Below are 19983 nucleotides of genomic sequence, written 5' to 3' on the forward strand. Positions count from 1 at the left end.
TTTTCACTTTGGCATTCTTGGACTTAGTTTAGAATTTGAAGTGAAATAACGTATCATGTACAGACACTGCAGCGCTCGCTGCACGGCAAAAGTGTCCCACAGGCTTTGACCCTGGGGAAAATGAGCAGATGGGGTATTATCCTGAAGTATGTGATTTAAAACCCGATATGGAGTATCCTGAGGAAACAGATGGTAACTCTTCTAGTTGCTCTTCACATATCTGGGTTTGTGTGTCTGTCCCCGTTGGAGGGTCTCTGGCTGGGACATGGGGTGGGGGGCTGGACGCTGCTTCCACTTGCTATTGTCTGTTTCCTACTTAAATACTCGCAGGGTAAGTTCAGAACAAGGTAAAAAGCCCCTCTTGCCTTGAGAAGTGGCTCTCAGTGCTTGCAGAGTGGGTGGAGTGAAGGGTGTCTCATCACTTACCAAAGCCTCTATAGGCCACTAAAGCATGTCTTTGGTTTTGGTTTCTTTGGCTGGGGATTTTTTGCCCCAGTTCCCTAACACGTTTTGAGTGTTTTCTGCCTCTTTGTACAGTTACAGGCTCCGCATGGCCTCTAGATGTCCCTCCTCCTCCTCGCATAACACCAGCGCCAGGCAGTGTAAGAAACCCAACTGCGCAGCATCCCAGTTCTTCAAGGAATAGACTCTTCCACATGGCCGAGCGAACCAGGTACGGCGATGGCACCGGAGGATGCGCAGAGCTGGCGTGTCCTCTGCCTCTCTGGGGTTTTGGTGAGATAAACTGGGGTAATGAAGCATTTGGGCTTTGACAGGTTAATGATCTGGTCCAGTGTTACTGGTGAAACTGAGCTGATCTCCTGTTGGTTGACTTTAAACAAGGTACTGTCTTCTGCTGCTTCATTTCCCCACCTGTAATAATCTCCTCCTTCACACCAATGTATCACAGTATCACAGTATCACAGTGTGTTTGGGATTGGAAGGGACCTCAAAAGATCATCTAGTCCAATCCCCCTGCTGGAGCAGGAACGCCCAGGTGAGGCTGCACAGGAACATGTAAAGCTAATGGATGTTATACTTATGTGTATAAAGGTAAAGGTGAGAATGAGTGCCAGCAGAATCAACACTCTGCAGCGTGGAATTCATTCTTTGTTAAATACATTCAAAACAATAACATTTGAGGGAAATGTTAGTAAAATTCTGAAGTTTACTATCTCCTGAATAAGGGGAGTGGTTGCTAACGAAATGTTAAACGCCCCTGACTGCAGCACAGACCATTGAGTTGTGGGAAACCCAAGCAAAAGTTGAATCGTGGGCATTTCTCCTGGCCAGCACTCGCTGATGGCCCTGCTTCCAGCTCGCTGTCACAGGGCTGGTACTCGGCTTCGTCTCGAAGCTGACTCCAACTAACCGCAACTCCCTGTGTATTTGCAGGTACTAGAAATTTTTGACTGGAAAAGACGAGGTGAAGTGATCCTCAAGCATTATCTTCTCCTGCTTTGTCTCGAATGAGGTGAGAGCGGTTCCTCCGTAGACATCAGGGACAGAGGTTCCTTCTGCTGGAAGCAACGGTGTCATCTTGTCCTCCCTTCCAGAGGGACAGACGTGGAGCAGGGCTCCTGCCTTCTCCAGGAGCGATGAGCTGGGGATGCTGGTGAGAGGGTGATCTGGAGGTCTCATGGAGTCCACGCATCAACAGCCAGTGGAATAGCGTGGAGAAATGTTGGGACAATTGCAGGCAGATTAACCATGTCCAGAGGGTTGATGGGTCTGGATGAGTCTCCTCTTCCTGGTAGAACACAGAGGGGTTTAACATACTATGCAATTAAATTCTGAAAAGACTGTTACATCATTTTAGTTTCTACTTTACATCCTAACGGGTAAAGAACTGGGCATCTCGCAAAAATCCACTGAAGGGAGCAGTAGGTTTGGCTGAGGTTTCCAGAGTCTGTGGGTACCCCAGTCGCTTCACTTCGTACCATTAGCTTTAACGGGCACGATGCCATTGCTTTCCAAGGGTGTCAGGACCCACAGTTTTTTTGAAGACCACCTGCTACATCATCTCCATGAAAAAGCCCAGTTCCATAAAGGGACCAGCATCCATTCCTCAAAAGCTGCCATGACATTTGCTGCCAGTCTGGTACTCTTGTTACAGTCAGGTTTGATTTCTTTAGCGAGAGGATCAAACGCACGTATCGCTGTGCAGTATCGAGCAACGCTTTCCTTAAATACAAACCTTGTGTTTGCGACCCTCGATACCAGCCTGCCTGGTTTCCACGGTCCTGTGGATAGGACATCATGAAGGTAGCGGTGAAGGCAGCCAGCGAAGCCAAGTTGAAGAAACAGGTTGGTAAAATGCAGTGCAGAAAGGTCTCTTACCTCTTGGCCCAAAACAGTGACAATCACACATGGGTGCATCACCTGGCAGGGTGCTCCTTGGGGCCGCGCAGATTTCACCTCCAAGATCAAGGCTTCCTTCTGGCAAGGCAAGTTTTTGCAGGATTCCTTCTAATTTACCGTCCGGGTTTGGGATTTTTCAAGGAGGCCACGGGGGTGAATTGCCCTGTGTCCCCTTTATTACAGCCCATTAATTCCTCTCCTTGTCTTGCACTCCACACAGATCAGCAGACATCTGTGTACGCACACATTAGTTGAGAAAGAAACAAGTGCCCAGTTGATACAGCTTCCCACCACCCTGGAAAAGTCAAAAAAAGGATCAGTTTTATATATATATCTATATATATGACACATATATTAATATATATATGTATGAAATTGCTGAAAACAGTTGATTTTTTTATAGTTTTGATGAAAGTCAAATTGTTCAAAATGAATACAGAAGCTTTAAATAAAAACATAGGTATTGTTCACCGTCAAAATGTTTTAGCTACATGTCGTTTGAGTTAGAAAGAGAAGGTCTTCGGGGTCTCGTATTATCTAGCGACAGGTTTTTCGGATAAACCCCTATTGGAGGCTTTCTAAGTGCAATTGTGGTTTGGGCGAAGGCTGAGATGCCGAGGACTGGATGAGCCATAACAAACGACGTGTCTCCTCAGTTGGAAGCCATGCTTCCAGTTCAAGACGGCGAGACCTTCGAGACGGAGGTTTGTGGTTTGAGCTTGTTGCCGGCTGCTCCACCAAGAGCGAGGAGTCTCCATTTGTCCCCCCTCGATCTTTTGGCTAGCAATAATTTCCTCTTGAAATACGTGATGTACTAATCCCAAGTGAAGGCTGAAATTTTCCGTAGCAGCCTTGGAAGACTGAGATTCTCATGATTCACTAAAACTAGTCAGGAGTGAGTATCCAAATCTGCTGGGCAGCTTGGTAAATCGTGGTCAAAAAGCACAGCAATGAAGTTTCCTGGCCTTACGTGTATCTCGAAGGAGCCGGTGGGCACACACAGCTCTCCAATCACTTCGGCTCGCTTTAGTTTTGTGCGTTATCTTATGTTCTCTCGACGTTTTCTCCTCCTTCTCATCATCTAGCATCAGTATGGTAAACCCTGTTCTTTCAAACAGGAATGATCTTCCTGCGTGTCTGGACATCATTTGCAAGCGCGAATTAAAACCAGCCCCAATATACTCTGTCTTAAGGGACCGGTATGATATGACATGCCCTTGATTTTCCCAGTGCAGCTTTGTTAGGCGTTCCCTCAAAAATGACACTTACTGTATAAATTTGCACAGGTCACGTGAGGATTGTCGCTGACGAAGAGTTTTCTTGCCATGCAGCCCAAATCCTGCTCTAAACAATCGGTTCTTCTGAGATCCACTCGACTTCCAGCGACAGTGAGTTAAATCACAGAGGTTCTGGCACGGATGCTGCTGAGTTTAGTGCCTTTAAGGCATACCAATGAGGTTAGTAAGGTCACTTTTGTGCAATTTATTTTCGCTGCTCTGTTTTAGAGCGGTATTAACTATAATAACTGACAAACTCAAGGAGAGAAGTGTGTAAATTGTTGTGATAGACGAACATTTTTTTGCCCAGAGAAACTCTGGTTTATCACACAAGCCTGTAAATATGTATTTACAATTTTAAAAGCACGTCTTTATGTCCCTGGTTGTAAGTGCTCCGTTTTTAAAGTTTTATACCATGTTACTCAAGCCAAGAGACCACAGCACACAGCTTTATATTGTACCGGGCTGTTTGAAGGATCCCTTATGGTTCAAGCTGTGGCAGAAGAATATCCACACCACCGACAAGAAATAACCCATGGTTGCATCATTTTCCCTCAAATAACAAGTGTTTGGAAGGGTGGGGGAGTTGATTTTTCTTGCAGAAAAAAATCAATTCAAAATGGTGTCATTTCTCTGGAACAATGAGGATATTTTATTCGCACTCAATTCAGGAACGTATGCCATTTTTTTTTGTTGTTCCAAGGCAGAATTTCACAGTTTTGCAGCAAATTTTTAACCTCCCCCGTGCCTGCTGATGAAACGTGAAGTTTTGCCCTTGACTAATGTCACAAGTTCTTGTGAAAATTTGAGGAGAAGGGTGGGGAAGAAGCTCAGGTTTTGCATGTAGGATGTTGCGAGGCTGACACCGGTAGCTCTGCAGTGCTCTCCTGATGCTGCCGACGCCGAGAAGCTTATTAAATATAACCTGTGTGCAGATGTGGTGTTACCTGGTTGGCGCTCGGGTTCCGAACGTCGCTCTGGAAAGCTCTGTTGTCCGTCCGCCATGTAAAGAACAACAATAAAGTAACGTGACAAAGCGCATAAGAGAGATATTTGTTATTATTTCAGCAAAGGCAGCCTTCAAAGTAGAAATCAAATATATCTGAGCTCTGAAATGGCTGAACGGTTCGGGATTTTCTGCAGGAGAGGAGATGGAAATGTCACCTTGGTCTATCAAGCTCTGTGCACACGAATGGTAATTGCAGCAGAAATTTTGAGCAGGGCACGGAATGGGAGGGTTTTGTCTTCCTAGAAATGGTCCCTGTTTCATGTATCGCTGTTACAGGACATGCTCCATCACAAGGCCTGGAGGGGGAGTTTTATCCCTTGTCCGGGGCTGTGGGACTTGGCGTGTTTGTTGAGGGAGCTCCGTGGGCCGCCGTTCATCACCCATGCATTAATTCAGCCACATTCTTTAAAAATAGCAGATGAAACAAACAGGTTTGGGGACAGCTGAAGTATAGGTATTAATATTAATTTCACACGGGCTAAAAATGGCTCTTTTGCCCCAGAAAATCTGAAGATTCCTTATGCATTATAAATCCGACCTGTTAATAAGAAATCGCTGTTGTCCCCATAGCACAGCATTGTCTTGCCATGTCAACCTCCTCTGGCGGTGTTGCGGCCCACCTGGTTTTATTAAACAGCGTTCAGTTTCACTCAAGTTTTGAGTGATGAGATGTTGCTGAACTGTAATTCTCTCCCTGCGTGAGAATCTTCTGAAATATTCTCAAACTAAATAGCTACACACCTCCTTTCATCTGTCTGTGCTGTCACGTGTAGCAGCGCTAATTACTCCTTTTTATAAGAGCTGTGGCTTTTTTGGAAGGAGACGACCTTCGAAAACAGGTAAGGGGGAAAACATTTCTAGAGGTGGCCATTTAAAGCATTATAGGAAGGAACAATCTCATGGGAGACGATAGCTTTCACAGCACAGAACCAATCTAGCAGCTGTTAAAGTGCTGAATCGACCCGTTTCTTTGGACTGGAGGGAGTAGACACAATGAAATGATAAATCTGAGATGATATGGGCATCACCAGCTCTCAGTTGAGCTGGAGGAGCTGCTCAGCCTGCAGCACAGATTGGGAAACGTGACTTCAATTCTCTGCTGCTAAACATTCTCCAGGTGGCCCTGGGCAGGTCCCTTTGCCTCTCTGGGCCTCAGCTGCCTGCAGAAAGGGGCTAAAAACATCCCCCTGTCTCACCTGGGTTTTGAGCTACCCACAGGTGACCTGTGTGATGTACCCTGGGCTTTCTGTTGCTATAATCTGGCAGTTTTGTATTTGCGCCCAGGTCATGGCGTGTGCTTTCCTGGGCCTGGGTGACCTTCCCAGCGGCTTCCCAAAGAAAGCACCGATGACTCACGGAGGACAAAATTATGCAGAGCGCCCGGAGTCAGCATCTCCATCAGAGGGAGTTTTTAAAATGAAGATGAATCAGCTGTGTCAGGCTTAGTCCTGAGAGTTAACTCTTGGCCTTTCTTCCCTGCAAACAGCCCTGGCTGGAGCTGACACTGAAGGGCTCACAGCAAGGTGGTGACCGTAGCGCGATGGGCGGCAAAGCCACGGGCATCGCCCCGGCGGGTCTGGGAGCCGGGTTTGCCCCCTTCCCTTGGCCGTGGCAGGACTGAGGGGGTTAAGTCCCCTCGGTGCCGCCGGGCTGAGTTTGCACTTCATGTGCCTCCAGCTGAGCTCCCGGAGCCTCCGCTGCATCAGGGCAGGGGCAGAGGGAGGGACACTGCAGCAGGGCAATGTTATTTAACGGCGGCTCCAGTCTCCTCCCCCTCGCCTGTTTTGCTGGGGGAAGGGGAGCGCGGGCTGGCAGGCAGGAATAAACCGCGGGGGGGCTGATGCCGAGACCCGGCAGAGCCCCCGGGAGCGGAGGCTGCAGCGGCGCGGGGGGGAAACCGCGCAGCCCCCACAGCCGCGGGGACCATTTTGGGCACGGGACGGCAGGTTTTGGAGCTGCTCAGCCCTCGGCTTCACCCTCTGGAAACCTCCTCTTACCTCCTTGGGCTGCAAACCCCGGCGAGAGGCAGAGATCTGCCCGGTGCTCCGGGCGGCCCCGGCTGACGGACGGACGGACGGACAGACGTGCGGCCCCGGTACCTCATAAAGGGGAAACTCCCCCTTTTCCTCGAACGGGGATGTGCCCACGCTCACGGACAAGGTAGCTGCTGCGTTTAGACATCTCAGTGCCCTAAGGAGAAGAAAAAAGACTCTTATCCTTGCTGTAACTATGGCAGAGACCCCGGGGGGGTCAGACATCCCTGCCAAGTGCTAACGAGGGCCTGACGCCTCCAGCCCTGCCCAGGACACCACAGAACTCCTGCAAGGGACATCACGCTGAAAATACTAACGACGCCCAACCGAGCCCATGTATGCTGTAACTCACCCTTGAAAAGAGGGAAAGGAGCGTTTTTGGAGCTGGAGAACAGCTCAGTGGGGTCTCCAGCCCTCTGAGGGCTGTGGGGCACTGGAGGCGTCTCCCCACAGCTGGTTCCCCCCACATGACCCACAGCACGGACCCAGCAGCGCGATGGACGCGTCCCCGGTGACCTCCAGCTCCGCGCCGGGCCCCGTCACCTTCTCGCAAGTTTTCGGGCAGCAGTGCCAGCTGATGGAAGCAGGTAAGAGCGAACATGCGTGTACAACCTCGGCTCTTCCCACCCTCCCCAAAGCCCCGTGTTGGCCAAAGGGAAAGCTGCAGTGACCCCTGTTGCGTTTGCACAGCTGCCTCAACTTCTCCCAAATCCACTTGAAAAGCTTTGTGACCAAATAGTTACAAATTTCAGGCCAGGGTTGGGATGATTTGGGTCAATGGGACTGGAACAAGATGCTTTTCCCCTGGCAGTGGAAGTTGCCGTTACGTTTAGACGCATGCACAACATGTATAGCAGTTATTCCAATTTCAAAATAATGATGTCCAAACTGGAGGTTGATTTGCTGGTTTGGAGTTGACTGCTGCATCTCTAGGTATGCGAGTCTCTGCTTTGGTGTTCAGTTCTATGAAGCACAAGGTGTTAATATCTTTTTCCTTTGCTTTTTCTGGCTGTTTGTGTTACTGTAGCACCAGAAGCTCCTTTTCCCAGCTGCTTTTGTCCATATGCAATATCCCTACAGATGTGCCTGATTATCTGTTGCCTGCACCTTTTGGGTATTAAGGAGGGGGAGTGTAATATGTCTACACCCAAATTTTCCAATTTTGCCCTTTTTTGTGAATTTGCTCTGCACAGGTGCTCTGAAGCACCGGTTCATTTAGTGCCCAATGCTTTGCAGTAGCATCCTCCTTCATACCTGAGTTCCCAAGTTTAATAGATGGGCGTAATGAATTTCACATGACTTGCAGTCTCTTCCTATCCCTACTCACAGTAGGGCTGAGAATGGATGGATTTATTTACTTGTGGCTGTGGAGAAAACCTGAGGTTTTGCAAAGATGCTGTAACAACACTTGCTCTGAATTTTGAGGGCTTGTTTTACTTGGGCCTTTCTTATTACTGTGATGAGAACATATTTGCTAGGATACATGCACCAAAGTGTTCTGTCCTGTCTTTCTCTTCTTCACAGCCAGTTCTGCAACTAATGATGTTTGGATTGTAGTGTTTTGATTTATATGGTGAGATCCAAAGTGTGATGTATAAGGTTTTTGCTGCAGATCTCTTTGACTTCTGTTGTGCTTCTTGTACGACTTTCAGAGGTTGAGTTAGGAGAACGACTTGTTAGCTGACAACTACTCAGTTAATCAAGCCTGCGATCATGCTGCTGCCTCCAAGGAAATGTCAGGCAGTTTTTTAAGAGGGTTTGGTATTAATGTTTCATATTATATGGCCTGGGATCAGTCCAAAGGCTGTGGATCCATTATGTCAGATAGTACATCAAGAAGAGATATGTGAGAAAGCCCTATTTTGTTTGCCAAATGCGTAAGACCAACCAGCTGGGAAAACACAAGTGGTAATTTTAGTGTTGTTTGCTTTTCCTTTCCCTTTCTCCCAGGGAGATGCCAGAGGGGAAGCCTGTGAATCTGGGTCTGGTGAATCCCACCTTAGTAACGCAACCATAAGATTTTCTTCCTTCTGATGAATCATTTTAGTAGGGTTTTCTAGATGTCTCAGGCATGTTCAGCCTTCAGGTACAAGGTACAGTGCGATGTAAGGGTGGCTGCCATGAACATCGCTGACATTTGGGGACACCAGGCTCCAGTTACTTGATTATGTCCCATGCCACCAAATAAACAGTATTTGGGACAGAGCAATAAAATGGTTCTGCATCGTTTAGGTCTGTGCAGGTGCCCTTGCAAACCATAAAATCATGTCCCCTGTGATTCTTTTGCAACAACAATCTCTAAAGAGCTCTGTGGAGTCAAGTTCTGACCCATATGCCCCAAATTTCACGAACAAGACTTGTAGACACCCCGTACCACATCACTGTTGTGGGTGACATTTGGGCTTTTTTGACAACACCGCGATGTGCTTGAACGATGAAGTCCTGCCCTTAACTAAATGTCAAACTATGTGCCTGGGGAAATGCCGAACTCTAAATAAATCACGGACTTGACAGCACAACTTCCAGGTACCACCTGGAATGATCTCATGTTTTTTATAGCTTCTGCCTTCTTTATAGGGACTCTTTACCTCCCAAGCACTTGCAGGAAGAGCTGGGGGCTGCTTGCAGAATGTGCCTTAGGTTTCATGTGGCAGTAACTGTCCCCAGGGGTACCGTGCCACCCTGGTGCAAACGTGTGTCCCCTCTCGCCCAACACGGCTCTTCAGTGATGTGCTCTGAAAAACCACTATTGAATATATTGGAAGTTGACTTCTCAGCTGATTCTGCTTAATTGGCTGATTATTCATGCAAAGTTTTAATAGATTTGCATAATACCCTAGAATGTACTATGGTATTTACAATATTAGTGTAAAGAGTATGTTGTTATATAGGAGTCCTGCTCCAAACCTGATTTGTCCTTTGCACAAGTACCTGTTCTTTATTTTACCTCTGGAACACGGTTTACCTGTATGTTATGTAGGATGTTCTTTTGAAAATCAGTTTTCTATCTTATTTTACCCTGCCATACTGATGCTGCTTACCTTACCAAGGTAATAAATCTGACAAAGCTCCAGTTTCCCAAGGCAGTAAATCCTTGTGGTTGCAGGTATTAAATTTACCTGGTGCCCAAAAAGATGTGTGGGTGTTGGCTGGGGGCACAGTCACCTTTCAGAGGAGGGCAATTTCCAAAGAGGGCCTGTAATTCCTGTCTGGGATTGCTCAGAGAAGAAGGTTTGTGTTTCATGGATAGGCTGGTTGGTTTTTCATCTGGAGATTTCCAAAAGGAGTAATTGAGAAAGAGATTTGCTGCAGAACCTGGTCCTAAATCTCCCTGATCTCAGCTGAAATTCCTGTCTACCAGGCAATGCTGGAGGATCTTTCTTGCTTGAAGCATAGGATTGAATCTGGCACACATCCATGCTATAAATTTTGCTAAAACCAAAATGAAAGGCTCTATATTTTTTTCCCTTTGACAGTTTCTGAATTTAAAAAGTCTGAAAGATTTACGATTGGCAGTACTAGGCCTAAAAATGAGTGAGACTGTGAATTTGAAGGGTATTTCCCCCCTGCCCTCCCGTGAAGTGTTGAATATATGGAGCGAGACCCGGTCTCAAGGAGAGTTGGGTGTTCTCTTGCAGAATTAGGATTAGAACATAAACCACTATTTTTATACGTGGGCAAATTCCAAGCAATTTGTTTGGTATAATGCAGTTTTCTGAACTTATCGACATGTGTTATTCTCTGCCTTACTGCTCCATTAGATTAATTGCCATTTTCATTAAATCTTTGGCTCACAGATGCTGCTGACTTGTTAGACTCTCCATTTATTTTTAATATCTTGCCAGTTAATTTTCTGTTGGTTATGAAATAAGGAACTCGGTTCAAGATGTGACTGCTATGAACAAGCAAGCTTAAGTAATTTGAAAATCATCCAGACTTTAAAACATTGCACTGAAACTTTTACACATTATCATTCCTTAACATACAAAATATACATACTGGGTAATACGTATCTCCCTCTGATGGTCGCTCCACAAATGGATGCGAGTTTGGTTTGGCTACCAAGCAGAAAATTAAGGACATGATGTAAAGTTCTCAGTAGTTCTACGGAAATCAATGTAACATAGCTCAAAGCTTTTGCCTTTGTCCCCTCAATTTGTAGTTTAGCTCTTGATCCAGTTCCTCTCAAGAGGAATGTGAGGAGAGAGACACGAAGCATTACCTTTGTGCAATATATTTGTCCTGCAGCGTGAAATCCCTGGAATTTCATCTGGTCCAGCATCTTGCTGCAAATAAAGCACATAAGACTCCTTCTTTTTGGTGTCTGAATATGGTTTGTAAAACAATATGCTATGTACTTTGTGATTTGGATGAAGTTTTCCTTGGTGTCCTGGTATGCTGGTCCTGCCTTTCTTTAAGTACAACACGAGCTCAGACCTTTGTGACAGCGCTTCTTGACTCCCATGGACAACAAGAGAAAACAAGTCAGCATAAAATCTGCTTGGGTCGGTTGGTTTGAGACCACACAGAGTCGAGGCTGGGAACGCGTTCCTTAGGTACTTGGCGCATTAGGTTTCCTACGTGCATTAGTCAGTAATAAATCTTTCATGGAAACAAGTTGTTTCGTTTGCTCTCCCAAGAGAAGATGATGTGTAGCAAAAAGTTACTTCGTTTGCAAATATGATTGCGACGGTCTTGTTTAATTAGCGTGCCGCAGGTTAGGTCTGTGCAGGAGTGGATTTTGGGTTTTTAGGGGAAATAAGGAGCAGGGATCAGGGGAGGGAGGTGAGGTGAACTCAGTGATGCTTGGTGCAGGTATTGGGAGCTGTTGGGCTGCTGGCAGGAGGCTGGAACAGAAAATCATTTACTGCAGCGTTGCAAAATTTGGGCCTGTTATTTCATAGAAATTCAGTGACAAGGAGGGGGGGAATGTTGCTTTTTCTTTGCTTTAACTAAATGCGCCTGCTCTTGGAGATGTCTGCTCCCTTGGGCCGGAGCTGTCAGCCGGGTGTACGTCCTATCGCAGGTTTCAGCCGCTTGATAGAAACCACCATAAATCTCTGCGCTCATCCCTATGGTCTTTGAGAACGTGGAGACGCGATCTCTGCCAACTTCTCGTGCATGGTATTGTCACGGTAAATAACCGTGTGTGTTGGTGTAGAAAAAGGTGTCTCTTTTTATCAAAACCAAACCCCTATTTTTTCCTGAGATGACAAGAAATGTATCAGAAACAAACTACTCCAAAAGCCCTTTGAGTTTTGTGGTTTAGAGGAGAGCAGGATAATGTGATTCTCTCTGGGACCAGCTCCGGCTCTAGGAGGAAAAGTCATTTACTGCTCCCCAGAAAAGCAATAAGTAAAAATCCTCCTTGACAGCTGATGTGCTCCTGCCTGAGCTGAATAGATTAAGAGGCCACAGAAATGAAACGGGAAGATCACTAATATTTTTCTTTTCCACCCAGTGGAATAAGCTGTTACTAGGGATATAAAAAAGTGACATTTACCTCTCTCTTCACTTTGTTAGGTAGCGCTGTGATCCCCAGGGGGAAAACAGTGATCCAGGTCTTGTGGATGGAGTTCACTTGCTGTTTAGATCTTTCATTGCTTTACAAAATTCTCCTTTTAATCACACAAATATTGTGCCTTTGCTACTCTGCTTGGGAAGCTGTGGGTGACGTGGGTGCTGCACAGGGCACAAAAGACAGTGACAGTCACAGAATCCCAGAATGTCAGGGGTTGGAAGGGACCTGGAAAGCCCATCCAGTGCAATCCTCCCATGGAGCAGGAACACCCAGATGAGGTTACACAGGAAGGTGTCCAGGCGGGTTGGAATGTCTGCACAGAAGGAGACTCCACAACCCCCTGGGCAGCCTGGGCCAGGCTCTGACACACTCACCGGGAAGAAGTTTCTTCTCAAATTTAAGTGGAACCTCCTGTGTTCCAGTTTGCACCCATTACCCCTTGTCCTATCACTGGTTGTCACCAGCAGAGCCTGGCTCCATCCTCCTGACACTGCCCCTTTCCATATTGATCCCCAGGAATGAGTCCCCCCTCAGTGTCCTCTTGTCCAGCTCCAGAGCCCCAGCTCCCTCAGCCTTTCCTCACACGGGAGATGCTCCACTCCCTGCAGCATCTTGGTGGCTGCGCTGGACTCTCTGCAGCAGTTCCCTGTCCTGCTGGAACTGAGGGGCCACAACTGGACACACTGTGGCATCCTAATAAGTCTGAAATTCTGTATATGTACTTATATCTACACATATAATACACAGCAGGAGGGGTTTATTTTTCAAACTGAGAGGAAAAGCTTTTCCAGAATGTTAGGACTGCCATATGCCATTAAGTATCTGACAAACAAAAAACCCCAATGACAGATAACAGAAAGAAAATATTGAAAATATTTTTATTTGCATAAATTCAATATAACTTGTTCCCTGCCATCTCAATAGAGAGAACAAGTGATTACAGCATCTGTGGACTAGCCACATGCCAGCTGATTTGCTCCTGATTAAATTATGGGTAGTGTTCATCTGCATTCCTGATGGACAAATTTGGTTTTGTCAATTAATGTTCATGAGTAGCAAAGTATAAGGATATAATAATTCCTTCAAAATGAAAGAAACCATCAGATGTTTATGACACCAAAATAATGAACTGAAAACACGTGTATGATTAGATTTGCAGCTATGAAAATGAATTAGTTACCCTTCCTTTCTTTGGAGGTCTTTGAGGCAATTTTAAGACCATGCATTGTTAAAAGGAAAGTGGAATAAAAGACATTAAGCAATATATTTGCCTTTGCTGTGGCTTTATCCTATTTTATGGAAGGTGGGTTTTTTTAGGATTGTGGAAGTGGATATTCTAAAGTTGCCCAAATTCTGATGTGAAATAGTGGAAGTATTCAACTAGAACATATCCAAATGAATAAAGCTGGGGTATTGCCTTTGTGCTGTATCACCCAGACTAATGCAATAGCTGGAACGATGAAACTGAGCCTTTCCGAGCCAAATCATTCCTACAGAGCCAAAATACAATACTCTTGAAATATCTATATGTTATCCTGGCTTTGAATGAAATAAAATGTGTGAAGACACATGAGATGAGGAAACCACATTTGAATTCCATTTGTTTTGGGAAGGAAAGCGTGGTAATGAGAAAACAGTTTAGGATAGAGAAAATGATGGTTTTTCTGCAGAAGAGAGAGAAAATATTGCTGTGTCCCAAGGGTCACGGGTTGCAAATGAGGACTGTGTTATCAGCTGATACACTGGGCATTTTTGCAATATCATTCTGTAAGACATGGTCCAAAAAGCACTTTTAAGAGCTCCCAGTAAAGCAGCTGGAGATGATGACCTTGCAGCAAATTGCCGCCAGCCTGGTTAATGACACCATTCATCCATCCTGGTACAAGCTCTACATTAGTGCTGCTCTGCCAACTGGGCTTTGCTGCCTGTTGTCTTGAGAGTAAGTTCCAGGTAATTAAATTTATTTGTATTTCTACTATTCCTTTTTCCCCCTAATCACCCAATTACTTGAGCAATGCAATTATGCCACATGGTCTGCTGTACGTGTGCTCAACATTCACCAGCTTTATGTGCTGTGATCTGCTGCTGGGTCCACGTTACAGGGACCAAGTGCCCTTGTCCTGCTGCCTGCAGCACAATGTGTTATATTCCTGTGCCAGTACCAACCGTTGTTTGTTGAGGAGGCTGAAACTCCTGCCCTCAACTAAATGGTTAGAATATAAATAAGTTAAATCTCAGGAATTCAGAGTGTGCCTCTACAGGCTTGGCGAAACAAAGGGCACCTGATGCCCTGAGCATTCACAGAGCTTGCAGCAAAATAAAACTTCATCTTTCTGCATGGATAAAAATAGTTTCTGCCCCTCACTTGAGCTGTTCAGGTTATCATCTTACAGAGGCGCTTGTTATTAGCTTGATTTTTGCAGGCACCGAAACAAAGGTACAGTGTGCTTCAGTGGCTGCAAAATTCGACAGCTCGGCCTCAGATTTGCCAAAAATAGCGCTGAGGATTGCTGATTTATGGAGCTGTGACTCTGCGACACCTCCGGGAAGGGTGAAGCGGCAAGAGTGGGTAATGCAAAAGCAAAAGGGCCATGGGATGTTGGGTTCTGTGTGGCCAGGGAGGGGGGAGGAAAAGAGACATGAGCCTGGCTGAGGCTGTGCAGGGCAGGGAAAGCAAACCTGCAGAATTCTGATGGATTATTCTCTGTTCATATACCATTCTCCATCTGTTCCACGCCTCCAGAGGATGTACTTCATTTTTCTGTGCTGTCGCTCCAGAACCCAATTATATGGTATTTTCTGTAATGCTTGATTCAAACACAGCTATTACAGCAATTTTGTTTTCTTGGTCTTGAGCAATAATGTAACTATGTGGTTGTTAAGAGCTGCAAGATAAGATATCTGGAGGGGCTGGGAATTACAGGTAAGAGCTGTATCCTCCAGCTGCAGTTTGCCTGGGCAGGACAAACCCTCCAAACCCCTTCAGCCCCGCTTAAATCTGCCAAAGCAGCAGTTGCCAGGATTGCTCTTATACATAGAGGATCCCTTGGATTTATTGGTCTCTGTTTAATATTCAAGGCTGATTTGACAAACGGCTGACACAAAGACCTCATGTTTCAATGATAAACAGCAATTGTGTGCTTTACTGGGAGTGTACACGTAATTTCTGTGGGCTTTAAGTAAGGGTTTAGTGCTTTCCTGAACGGACGGGAAGCTTTGTGGGGCAGGTGTAGTTTGGGGCAAAGATGCTTCTGTTCCCTTAAGTGAATTGGAAATATTAAGAGTGACCTGGCTGTGGCAGCACAGAGCTCTGGGTAGGTTAATTTACTGGTTTTATCCTCATTTCCCAGCTGCTGCAGGTGGAGCTCTGGGCACCCGTCCTAGCTCAGGTATTTACCCTGCCCTGACATGTGAATTGCCCTTGGAGCAAATTACATTTTGTCTGCAATATTCTCCTTACGCCACTGGTCCTAATTTTGAGGTAGCAAGGTCTTTCCAGGCACTTTTTGGGGCTATTCCTTCCAATAACTGTTAAAAAGGTTTCCAGTTTCACTGGCTAGTGCATTAGCAGGTCGGCAGGAGAGCCGTGGGATTTTCCCTGCTGTGTTAAAGATCTCCGGTCTGCCTCAAGGGCTCTGTTTGGTCTGGGAAGGTTCCAGTTAAACAACAGATTACATCAATGTGTCGTTTTTATGAGTGCAAAGGAATTGGGCTTCCTTCTCTTTCTTTCACCTGCAGGCAGGTAATAATACCAAAGGACTCTTTTAATAAATAGCTCTATCTGTGACTTTAAAAATTCTTATTAAATAATCCAGCCTCTCAGACACAGCTCTCCATCAATGTGTACGTGGCTGGTACCCACAACTTGAAGAAATTGATGGGGTTGGTTTGTTTGGTTGTTTACTCTCCTAGAAAACCTGGTATTTGTGAAATAAATGTCCTTTGTGCTGTGCTGCTGACCCCCAGTGGCTGCTGTGCCAGTGTCTCCTTGTGCAGTGCAGCCTCTGTACGGACCCCATTTTCCTATCAAAAGCCTGTTTTTAGGTAAAGACCGGTCAGCCTCACCTCCATCTCTGGGAAACTGATGTAACAACTTCTCCTTGGTGCCATCTCAAGGCATACCAGGGGTAAGAGGGTCATTAGGGGCAGTCGACATGGCTTCACCAAGGGGAAGTCATGCTTGACCAACCTCATTGACTTTTAGGAGGACATAGCAAGATGGATGGATGATGGCAGAGCGGTGGATGTGATCTACCTTGACTTGAGTAAGGCATTTGACACAGAATCCCACAGCATCCTCACAGCTGAACTGAGGGAGTGCAGTCTGAATGAGCAGGTAGTGAGGTGACTGTGAACTGGCTGAAGGGAAGAAGCCAGAGAGTTGTGGTCAATGGGGCAGAGTCCAGTTGGCGCCTGGATCTAGTGCAGTGCCTCAGGGGGCGGTTTATTTGAAATTTGATGTTCTTTGGACTCAGAGGTGGCCAAAATGAATGCTGTGGTTTCATGAGGATCTTTTTCCCATTTAATATGGTGTTCACCACATGGAAAATACCAAAGGCAACATAATCTCCAGCTTTGATGGCAAAGTACACACAGAAAAGTTTGAAATACAAATGAGCTTCTCGAGATTGTCACTGTATGAACATAATTGCATCTAATGCTAATTATTCTACAGATCTTGAGCAGTTTAGTGTATTCCAGATATATCTGGAAGTCCAATACTTTAAGTGTGGCCAACAATTAAGCATACATTTATATTTATCCACATAAAAACACAAATGCAGACTGAACCTGCTGCTTTGCCTAATAAGTAGGAAAGGGGTTTTAGTGTGGAATTTTATTCTTTTCCCCCTCCCCTTCTAGCTTTTATAACCTGGTTGAGCCCATTTACCTGGGAATGCCCCAGTGCTGATTGACTGTGCTGTGATGGTTTCCCTGTGAAGAGAGGGATATTGTTATACTTAACTTTCCTTATGCTTGATAATGGTTCACTGGAGGTTTGCTTTCTTTCTTTAGATTGAATTAGGGAATCGTGGCTTGAGATTGATGCTTCCTCATCCACTTTCCCTTGGGGAGTGCATTTTGTAATAGGTTTACAATTATTAGTGAGTGTGATTGCGATAGTTTCTTTTAAGAAAGGCTGAGTAGAAATTGCCAGGCTTTGATACCCGTGCTTGTGATCTTAAACAGGGATTACTGGTGTTTTGGCTCGTCTGTTATCTTTTCTTTTGTTGGACATTTGTTACAGCTGCTGGCCCACAGCAAAATCTGCTTTTTGCAAGTCTCAGTGCTGGGTCAGTAGGTTAATGATGGGAAGGATTTCCTCAGGGCTCTGCTTTTTTATCTGTAAGTTTTGGGCATTTTATATGGACAAATATCTGAAGCTGGCTAATGCTGCTTGAATTCCACTTTTCACCAAAGTTTTTGATGTTCTGGGAACAGGCCAGGAGAGGGAGGCAGAGCTCGCTGCACTGCACAGCCCCTTCCAGGCTCATTCACCTTGCTCTGAGTTTGTGGTTGCAAAACTATTCATTTGTACTGCATCAAACCCAGAAGCGGCGCAGGGCTGGGGCTCCCCCGCGCTCCCCATCGCCTCCCAGCCATCGCTGGTCTCCTGCTGGTGGCAAGATAGGATGATACCTGTTTCAGGTGGCCTAATCAAATTTGGGTTTGTTTCAGGTTAATTAGGCTACTTTAATGCAGTTTGATGATGGCAAGCACCAGCATTTGGTTTATCAAATAGGCCATATTTGGTATAAATCAAATGTGTCCTGAGAATCTGGGCAGGGAAAAAAGTAATGAAATATAACAAGGGCAAGTGTAGAGTCTTGAATCTGGGTAGGAACAACTCCAGGTTCCAGTGTAAGTTGGGGAACGACCTATTAGAGAGCAGTGTAGGGGAAAGGGACCTGGGGGTCCTGGGGACAGCAGGGTGACCATGAGCCAGCACTGGGCCCTTGTGGCCAGGAAGCCAATGGGACCTGGGGTGGGTTAGAAGGGGGTGGTCAGTAGGTCAGAGAGGTTCTCCTGCCCCTCTGCTCTGCCCTGGGGAGACCACACCTGGAATCTTGTGTCCAGCTGTGGCCCCTCAGTTCCAGCAGGACAGGGAACTGCTGCAGAGAGTCCAGCGCAGGGCAACAAAGATGCTGAAGGGAGTGGAGCATCTCCTGTGTGAGGAAAGGCTGAGGGAGCTGGGGCTCTGGAGCTGGGCAAGAGGACACTGAGGGAGGACTCATTCATGGGGATCAATATGGAAAGGGGGAGTGTCAGGAGGATGGAGCCAGGCTCTTCTTGGTGACAACCAGTGATAGGACAAGGGGTAATGGATTCAAACTGGAACTCAAAAGGTTCCACTTAAACATGAGAAGAGACTTCTTCCTGGTGAGGGTGGCAGAGCCTGGCCCAGGCTGCCCAGGGGGGTTGTGGAGTCTCCTTCTGTGCAGACATTCCAACCCGCCTGGACACCTTCCTGTGTAACCTCATCTGGGTGTTAGAGCAAATGATCTCCAATTGGCCTGGAGCACGTGCGCTGTACTCATTACAGGATTCTGCCTGGTGCATATTAAGGATTGATGCTGGGACAGTGTGAGCAAGGAAATGACAGAAGTCTTTGTGTCACAGGTGAGTGTAAGGAAAATGAAATTACTACTTGATGTTGCTTGCAGCACCCCAAGGAAGCTTGGAGTTACCCACATCAGAAATAATTCACCCCAGAATAATGATGTGATTGAAGCTCAGGGCAAGCTGCACATAGAATTTCTTGCCAGAGAAGAGGTTTTAGCTAAATAAAGTTCTGGTGAACAATTACTCTCATAATTCAGTGGTAATCCTGTTGGGGAATTGCTGTCAGTAACTCCTGTATTATTAACTAGTTCAACTAGCGTGAGGGATTAATAAACATTGCAACACTCTTGATGAAATATTATTCGCTCATTCCCATTTTTCACATGACATACCTGAGGAGTGAAGGTTGTTCCTTGTTTTTGGTAGGTACAGAAATGTTTCACTTTTCAGACACAGCCACCAGCTCTCAGCCCGAGTTTTTCCCTCTGATGGCTCATCCGGAAACTTCTCTGCTCCCTCCTTCTCTGTGGTGCTGAGCACAGACCGCAGCATCTCTTGCTGTTCCTCATCCCACATTGTGTGTGCTCTGTCCGTCTGTACAGGAGATACTTGGGCATTTTTATAGCTGTGATAGCACCTTGAGGGTTTATTTATTATTATTATTATTATTTAAATTGGGGAAAATGTGAAACCGGTGTGTGTGGGGGCCTTGATGTCTTGTTGCCAAAGCAAGTGGATCAGCTGGTGCCTCTGTGACCTGCTGATTTTATTTCATTGTATTTTTGTCAGCAGATGCACCTGAGGCTGGGCTAACCTTTCTCCGTAAGCAGCCTGAGAATTAGTTATGACATTTCTTGCTAGGAAATAAACTCCATGTGCCATTTTCTCCCTATGTAACCATTTTTTCCCCCGCCCTTTACAAGTCTAAACAATTAACACTCCAATGCATCATCTAGACGATAATTTTGTGTGGCTTGATGGTCTGCTCAACCCTCTTTAGTCTTGTCACCGGGACGCGGCAGCGGTTTTATGGCTCTCTTGCTAAGAACAGCTAATCAGATTGCCCAGCAATTGAAAGGTCAGTGCGATAAGGAGCGTTCCCCTCGCAAAACCTGCGGCGGGGAGGGGACACGGCGCAGAATGAACCTGACCCAGGGACAGACTACAGCAAAATGAGCAATGGGAGGTGTTAACTGCAAGTTAATCTGGTTACAACCT

The 19983-nt window shown here is 46.0% G+C and overlaps 2 protein-coding genes across 3 annotated transcripts in view; both read left to right on the forward strand.

Annotated features, from left to right (window-relative positions):
* Positions 1-1486, forward strand: part of PRDM2 (PR/SET domain 2) — a 40048-nt gene extending 38562 nt beyond the window's left edge. For both annotated transcript variants that reach the window (XR_013923264.1, XR_013923265.1), the window contains exons 4-6: positions 538-673; positions 777-843; positions 1396-1486. The gene's annotated coding sequence lies outside the window, so the exon portion shown is untranslated. The remainder of the gene's footprint in view (positions 1-537; positions 674-776; positions 844-1395) is intronic.
* Positions 1487-7179: 5693 nt separating this feature from the next.
* The window catches only part of KAZN (kazrin, periplakin interacting protein), a gene marked incomplete at its 3' end in the record, with an annotated part of 188137 nt that continues 175333 nt past the window's right edge, over positions 7180-19983 (forward strand). Inside the window, exon 1 of the mRNA XM_080358864.1 lies at positions 7180-7267. Within this exon, the coding sequence (XP_080214990.1) occupies positions 7258-7267 (10 nt within the window). The 5' untranslated portion in view covers positions 7180-7257. The remainder of the gene's footprint in view (positions 7268-19983) is intronic.

Source organism: Nesoenas mayeri (genome assembly GCF_963082525.1).
Source record: "Nesoenas mayeri genome assembly, chromosome: 24".
Lineage (NCBI taxonomy): Eukaryota > Metazoa > Chordata > Aves > Columbiformes > Columbidae > Nesoenas > Nesoenas mayeri.